The 8226-nt window shown below is 47.1% G+C and overlaps 1 protein-coding gene across 1 annotated transcript in view; it reads right to left on the bottom strand.

Moving 5' to 3' along the window:
• Positions 1 to 2184: 2184 nt before the first annotated feature.
• The window catches only part of LOC144718972 (transmembrane protease serine 3-like), a 31053-nt gene continuing 25011 nt past the window's right edge, over positions 2185 to 8226 (bottom strand). Inside the window, exons 9-13 of the mRNA XM_078594628.1 lie at positions 7041 to 7213; positions 6375 to 6467; positions 5923 to 6065; positions 4139 to 4291; positions 2185 to 3573 (exon numbers count right to left, since the gene is read on the bottom strand). Of these exons, the coding sequence (XP_078450754.1) occupies positions 3562 to 3573; positions 4139 to 4291; positions 5923 to 6065; positions 6375 to 6467; positions 7041 to 7213 (574 nt within the window). The 3' untranslated portion in view covers positions 2185 to 3561. The remainder of the gene's footprint in view (positions 3574 to 4138; positions 4292 to 5922; positions 6066 to 6374; positions 6468 to 7040; positions 7214 to 8226) is intronic.

Genomic DNA, 8226 nt, shown 5'->3' with positions numbered 1-8226 from the left:
AAAGGGCCGGCCAGAGCAAGCCAGCGGTGCGACTCCAAAGCAGCGAAGGTCGATGTCCTTCTGAGGGCCGACTTCGTGTGGCCGTTAGTCGGGATCTGTGCCTAGCCAGGGCCAGATCAGGTCGTCTCGTTGAGAGGACGGGTGGGAGCTCGCCTGGGAGTGCTTACTGTTAATAAACGGGTGAAGAGGCCTCTTCAGTTATATGCTGGACCTACGTAAGTGTTAACAAATGGGTGTTGTCTCAAATTCGACCGTCCCTGTCGTCACTGCACACGTATCTGTGGGAAGTCGTGTCAGACTTGGTTACCAACCTGGGGAGAGTGGCAACTCCCTTAGAGAACAACACTTCAGTTGTCATGATGTGGACACTACAGCGAGGCACCTTCAAGAGCGCACCAATGGGAACACACAGAACCCTGATGGCACAATCCCACGTGTTGGCGTTTGCATCGTTATCACCATTGTGGATTATAATGATGCTGCCCATCCACACAATTCGATTGCCACTATTTGGAGTCACGATTCAAGGCTTGTATCGATGTCGTGTGCGGGGCCGCGTGCAATCTGCAGAAGCTTGCAGGATTTTCAGAAACACATTTTTCACAAAAGCCAGCATCACATGCGACATCAAGTGACGTGGATCGATTCTCACGTGCACGACGCCGGCACCACGAGGTTCCACGCGCGTCATAATGGATTCGCGTTCGTAAAGACGACAGCTCGTTAACACTCGTAGTTCACACACGGCAGAATAAAACATGATAAACATTACGGGCGTCAATCATAACAGAAGGATAAAATCCGTTTTATAATTGCACGAGCGGTAGTTACAACAAAAAGGGGATCTCAAACGATTCATTCCATGGGCCACGTGCCACCCTTGACGAAGCTTCAAATAAAAACACACCTAACGAAATGGTCACTCGCACCCAACTTGAGCGACAACACCAGGGTGTAACTTTCACACATCCCTTATGTAAAAAAGCATCAATAATCAGCAATACAAATTATAACCATCGAGATTAAACTGACATTGTATAAAACGTTCGAAGTAAAAATTTTATTCATCGAGTTAATTTTTTCACACTTGGCAAGAGAAAAAAATGAATGCATACTTATATTAAAATTTCCTTCATCATAATTAAACTGTAAGAGTAATCAGCAGCAGCCTAAAGCTCTGGACAATTTAAGAATTTTACACTAAGCCATGAGTGTAATCATATCAGGCAGTAAATAGCAAAGCACACATCATCATACTAAGTATTCCCTGAGCTGTTTGCGTACGATAGGCTGCACCATACACGACATTCTGCGACTGCTCGAGACCGTGAATGGGGCAGCCTTCATCAGTTGCACAGCCAGAACAAGCTGAACACGAAGGACAACATGGGTTGAGCATTGGTGTTTTCATAATGCTCTTGTATGTAAGTATGTATGTTGGGACTTCTTTCGCACCATACGTGGCCAATCGTGCTAATCGGAGGTGCGGGGAAAGGATAACTTGTCATCACGGAGCAGAGAATTGCTAGCTCAAGTTCAATTATCAATAAGTCTTAGAAAAAATATCTACCGATATGTTGGCAAAAACATGGGCTAAGCATGTGATATATTTGGCTAATTGCACCAGTTTTCACGAATATTTGACTGGCGCGGCCTGAAATTGGTGAAGCTCCGTAGACGCATCGAATGGGCGATCGACCACCATGGTTGAAGCATGGTGAAATAACTCCCCACGACCCGCACGGCTTGAGGGAGGGGCCCCTCATCCAGCAGCGGATTGACAAAAGGGCCATGCTGTTCAACTACAGCGCAGTACTGTCGACGTTTGAAATACATTGCGCGTCAGTCTAATAAGTGACCTCACATGACTTTAGATTCATCTGCATGTATTTTAATCCGTTATTTAAAACGTCAACAAATATACGGTGCCAAAGAAGCACAACATGTTTGAGTTATGCAGCCGGTGTCATGTTTAAGATATTAAAAACAAGCATGATTTGCGATCACTCCCGGATTAGTTTTTTCTTGATCGGGCAACTCGGTGGTCGTCTGGCCTAATTCTTTGTGAATCAGATGATGCCGATAAAACCTTGGTCCTAAACCCACGGGCTTTACAGATTGGAGATTTGTATCTCACTAAAACCAAGTACGCCACTCACAAAAAAAGTGTGACTCATTAGTCAATTAAAATCATAAAAATTTTAATGAATGTAGACTAAATATACACGTTTTTTTCAAGATTGACAATCATACAAAATGATGAAATTATTCCATTAGTTTGACTTCTGCTCCGATAAGCACAATGATGTCATGGATAATTTTTGACATTTGTGTTGCCTGCAGCTTGCTAAATGTTATGCGATGTTAAAGACGATTTATGGTCCTGTTTGTATTGTCACGGCCTGCACAGCGACACCCACATGTCAAGCAGTTGCACCTTGAAGCTACAAAAACTATCCATGGTCAGTGCGCCGTGTAACAGCAGCTACGGAATATAAAACCCTTACACACGTGGATGCATTTCAGCAGAATCGCTATAACATAAAAAACAATCTTATAAGAACGTGTGTTTTTGCAGTTCAGGTCAGGATCACAGGCAGATTAAAACTTTGTGACAATTTTTTAATCTAGGGCCCAAACCATTTTAAACGGCATGGCCATGTCCTGAGCAAAGCCAGATGGGTCAGAGACGGCGTCTCAACGTTTGACTCCACGCCAAGGAAACAACCGTTCTGTTGACTGCAGCACTCAAAATACAATGAAGTATTACTCTTGTAAAATAAAAAAATAAAAAGTGTAAATCATTAAATGTGTTTTTTATTTAAATAAAAAACTTTTTGAACATCGCTCGTATTGCGACTTTCCGAATTGCAAGCCACTAAAATGTTGGGGTAGCTCCAGGTTCTTCATTTTATGGTGAAGGGCACGGCCGTCCTGCGTCCGACTCAGGTGCACAGACATCGATGCGACTGGCGCTGACCAGGCTTGTTGCGACGGTGCTGCATATGCAGGTGTGCACCACCGAACGTTTATAGCTCCTGCAACGGAGTTAAGTTTCGTCCTAAAACAAACATCTGGCGCAAAAGACGTGGACTTGATAACTGTATAGCACGAGTAGGAATAATGGAGATGGGTGCGTATGCGCGCATACACACGAACACATGTCTATAAGCACATGCTGTGTCAGAGCAGTGGCATAGCTATCGAGTAGCATGCAAACGGATTTGCAACTGAACCGGGGTTCCGTGGTGCTGGAGAGGCCCAGATGCCGAGCTACAAAGGAGGGGCGCCAATTGAACAGGGAGCCCCATTTAATTTTTGCATAGGGCTCATGCCAATCATGCAATGCCACTGGGTCAGAGGCAAGTCCCAGTACGGCAAGGCATGAGAGGAGATAAGGCAAGGCGAGATAAGGCGAGGAAAAACGTGGCAGGCAAGACCAAAGCAGGATTCAAGCAGGTGAAGAATAACGTGGCCAGGCAAAGTGATCCCAGCACTGAACGGGCGAGGCCTGACGAGGCGACGGGATGTGAAGTCCCTTCCCTCTTGCCGTTTGTAGAATCAGTTACCATCCTGAAAGTATAACAGGAACAATTGTTATACGTGTATTCAAATATTAGCACAATGTACACTGTACACACACACACACGTGCAATGAGGCATCAACCAAACAAAGGGAATGATTACAGTCCCAGACCAAGCAGCTGGTGAACTGCTATGGTATATAAATGTATCTCTCGATCCAAATTATTTGGTAACATTTCCAGAAATGCATTTTAAGGCCATAGTGTTATTGACTAATGTGTCGAGTATTTTTTACATCTATCTCACTGTAGAGTTTTAATATAAACTGTAAACTCGAAGCAGTACACATGCAAAGCATGTATGTAAATTTTTTTTTACACATTTGCACACGTCATGTACACAGTAGCCAAACACCTAACACGTGGCATGAGACATGCGTGTCATGTTGTAGGCAGGTTGTGTTGTGCCGCGTTGTGACGTTTGACAGCTCTCCATGGCGTCTTCACGAATGGTGGCATTGCGTGCCATGCGTTGTGGGGTGCAGAGTCATTGAGCACGAGTGGGATGCGTGCATCACGGTGCAGCGATGTGCTGGGTGAACTGTGTGCCTTGCCTGCATTGTTCCGTGTATCCAGTCGAGGTACGCCGTGACGCGGGAATACACTCCAGGGAAATTGGTCAGTGCGCATCCCTCCCCAAAGCTGGTGGCCCCGACAACAAACCAGCTGGTACCGGTTTGGCAAACCAGAGGGCCTCCACTGTCTCCCTGCAGCACACACAGTATACATAACACATTGTATTACACCGGTGCAGTTAATTAAAATATTACAACATCAAAATACAATTTAGGTTTATAGGCCTAAAGGCCTTTTGGACCACTGCTCTTTGCATTTGTTTTAAGCCGGCAAACTCTGGACCAGTTTTAACTTTCTATGTGGGGAGCGATAGTGCAGTGGTTAGCGCGCTGCACTACGAACTTGACAACCTGAGTTTGAATCCTTCTCACGGCCAACACCAGTGACAATTTTTTAACCAGGTCCTGGGTCTACCCAAGGTCGACTCCGCATCAAATGAGTACCTGGTGCGGTGTGTAAACATCGCCACGAGGAATGGTGCTGGCAACCCAGCCCCTCGTGTGTCGTGCCGGCCTTCACAGGTTCTCAATAACAGCATTTGTCCCAAGTCTGCTTAATTTCTTTGTCTATGTATAAGTGACCACACTCGAAAAAACCACGAATGAGATCAAGAACATCCGAGTCGACGGAGTGGAATGTCAACCATTGACATCGAGCAATGAAATCGGCTCGTGCTGGAGGAACAGATGTACCCCGGTCTAGGCCCAGGATGCATTCCAGAAAACCAGAACGTAAATCAAAAGTCTCTAAATCGAAGCATTTTTCGCCATAAGAAATAATGTAATTAAATACGCTATGTGGGGGAAAAAATATTAACAGAGTACACGCAAAATAACCGAGAGTCGGTCAGGGACGCCAACGCTTGCTTGGGCGCTTCTGGACATCTGGCGCCTGAATGTTTGCCGGGAATGTAAAAAATGTGGGGCTTAATGGTTAAGTTGGTAAATCTCGAGTGCGTAATGGCGAGCTACCACAGTACATAAAATGGGATTTGGTTTCACTAAGTTGAGTACGTTAAGCAGGAGGACGTAAATCGGGGTGTTACTGTAATCTCATTGTTGATAGATCATAGCTGATGATGATGATGACAAACATCAGAGTATACGACTCTCCACCACCGATTCTGAACTCTCATTAATGTTACTGATGATTCTGCCACTGCTGTTCTCATTTACGCTAAACGGGCCCCATAGATTACGTGGATCCCAACCTAATAATTGCGGCACACAACCCAGCAGGCCCGCCTGCTGAGGCGGCTCAGAATGTCTATACCGGGACACATGCTTCTGCAAAACATTAGTCAGGAACACCCATAGGCTGAATTCAACGTTTCGTTTTCAGTGGTGAAGCAGACCTTTGTCTCGTTACCTTTATTGCCTACAATCTACCACATAAATTTGAATTATAGACAATACACAGGTTAAAAGGTGTAATAAGTGGGCCTGTTCATGACAAGCGGTGAGAAGAGATTATGGTTGATTGGTCAATAAGCAGCGCTGAGGAATGGATTTCACGCCCGAGCGGACATCCAGCTCATGTGCGCGTACTGCTTGGATTACTACATCGTAGGACTGCAAGAGACGGTGCTGGCATGGGAATGCGTCCATCTAGCAGTGAATTTTACCATGGCGGATGATACTGATAATTCCGCCGTGACGCATTTTTGTACAACTCTCCTCGTGTGTGTGTACCGTAGGCTGCTTATGTGCGCGTGCATGTGGAATGTGTAGATGACCCAACGTTCTGGTGGCTCGTGCGTTACCTGGCATGCATCCTGGCCTCCTGCCATGTAGCCGGCGCACACCATGCGCGACGTGATCTGCCCATTGTAAGAGTTTCCGGCGTTGCATGTTTCGGTGCTCAGTATCGGCACCATAACTTCCTGAAGAGTCGGCGATGCGGCACCTGCATGTCACACAAAAGCACACACATCCAAGCAAATACAGGTCAGCACATGCCCTCGCACCGTAACACAAACGAGTCATCATCATGAGCCATGTTCAGCCTGGAGGATCATCCCTCGACTGGCCTTGACTCTGGCCTCAACATAAAAGACTTTCACAGCCTTGCTTGGCTTCGTGGGCCCCATGGGCCCCAGCTATCCGGGTCCAGAGGACCCCATGTGGGCCCCCGTGGGCACAGTGCACTAACCACGATGCCCGCGAGTGCACAAGGAAGTGACGGTGGTATAGCGAGGGCAAGAAACCACGTTACCTGAGACCTTTGTGGCACCCCACCCTGTGATCCAGCAGTTCATTCCCACTGCGAAGTCCGTTTGGTAGTTTGGCAAACAAGCTGGACCGATCGCTACGACACAGCAACAAAAAAACGAGAACATTAGTCCAGTGCACTTAAATACGCGAATACAATGCAGTGACCACAACCAACCAACTCGGCAAGGTGATCGTGCAAACACTACGGGCTCCGAGTGCGCATACGAGGGCACGTGCGCACACACACGCAGTGCAGAGTGGCTGCTTAATAACAAGTGCAACGTGCTGCACAACCCGGCGACCAGAGTACGATTCCAGACCACGGATAAAGGTCAGTGATGATCATCTGAAACGGTCCCAAGGTCCCCCCCCCTCCTCCTAGGTCGACTTGGCCTTAAATTAGTACGTGGTGCAATGCGCGAACAACAGTAACGGGGAGACAACCGCAGCCGAGCATGGCGGTGGCCAAACCACCACCACCACCTCATACTCTGTGCCAAATTTAATTGGTGCCCGTTAATAGCACCTGTCCCCCAACAGTCCATACAACTGTGGGGGGAGGTGGGGGTCTGTCTCTGGTCTTTGCACAGGTGTTCAGCCGATCGCGTGGAGTTCGTGCGTGTGCGCGGATTTGGCGAGTTTGTGCCGCAGTGTGGAGGACACGCACTGTTGCTCATGCTCATTGGGCTGCCGAGCTTCACGAGGGCGATGTCGTAGTCGTTGTTGGTGTTGTCCACGTATTGCGAATTGGTGATGATTTTGGAGATGCTGTGGGTGTTGGAGCCGGGCTGATTGATGATGCCCAGGTTCGCCTGCCAGCTATCGCTGGTCGCCATATCCCTGCAGCACACCGCACCAGACACACAAACATCAAGCTTCCAACTAGCGCTTGCATGAACAGAGCAATGGATGCATGAAAGTAATAATTTTTCTGAGTGCCCAGCTGAGAAACTTTTCACATCGATAAAATGGTAGGGGCTCCCCCCCCCCCCATCCACAGGGGAAGAAGAGGAGACCCCACATGTAATCATACAATTATTATTTGAAAGAATATAGATGCCCAGCACATTATGGAATTCATTTGTATCCGTGCAGGATTGTGACCACTGGATGAATAACGAATGCAAAAACCCAGGTCTCTTTGGGGGCTGTATTAAAGTTCCATGAACTCCTGAGGTGGAGGAGCAGTGTTCATGGAACTTTGCAAGAAACCCAGCAACCTCAGTTCAATTCCGAGCCACGACAAATATCAGTGGCGAGTGATGTCTTAACCAGCGCTGGGCCTCCACCCATCACCAATGTGCACCGTCCAGTCCAGCATGGTGAAGTATGGTCAAACGACACAATGATTAAAACATGTGGAGAGTCTTGCATAAATGAGTAAATTCACAAGTGGCTGCAATTTTTTTTCAATCCGCAAACAAAGATTTGCTTCAAACAAAAGTCTCTTGCTCATTACTTTCACGCACTTTCCACCAACAGTGCTATAATCTACATTGCATGGATTCCTACACAGAAAGAGTTCAGCCTCTCAAGATCGGCCCCACAGCCTTCTGTGAGTGCATAACGTCAGCACCATTTTTTCAAGACCAGCAAACTCTTGAGCCGTTTTGACATAGTGTTCAATCAGCAGTGTGGTTAGCTTGAATTCATGCTGATGAACTGCCTGCGAGGTTCGAGGTGAGGTCACCCTCCTCTCGGATATGGATCCCCAGCCTGGAGCAGGGAATTTCACTGGGACTTCACGAAATGCTTCGACGCGACACCAAAATCAACGTGCCGTCAACAACCGAACAGGGAAGATGCGACCTTTCTTGCATTCTTTTGATGCGCAATGCATATTTCACGTTACG

This window comes from Lampetra planeri, chromosome 5 (genome assembly GCF_965212315.1).
Source record: "Lampetra planeri chromosome 5, kcLamPlan1.2.h2, whole genome shotgun sequence".
Classification (NCBI taxonomy): Eukaryota; Metazoa; Chordata; class Hyperoartia; order Petromyzontiformes; family Petromyzontidae; genus Lampetra; species Lampetra planeri.
This window is presented reverse-complemented; position numbering and strand designations above follow the sequence as displayed.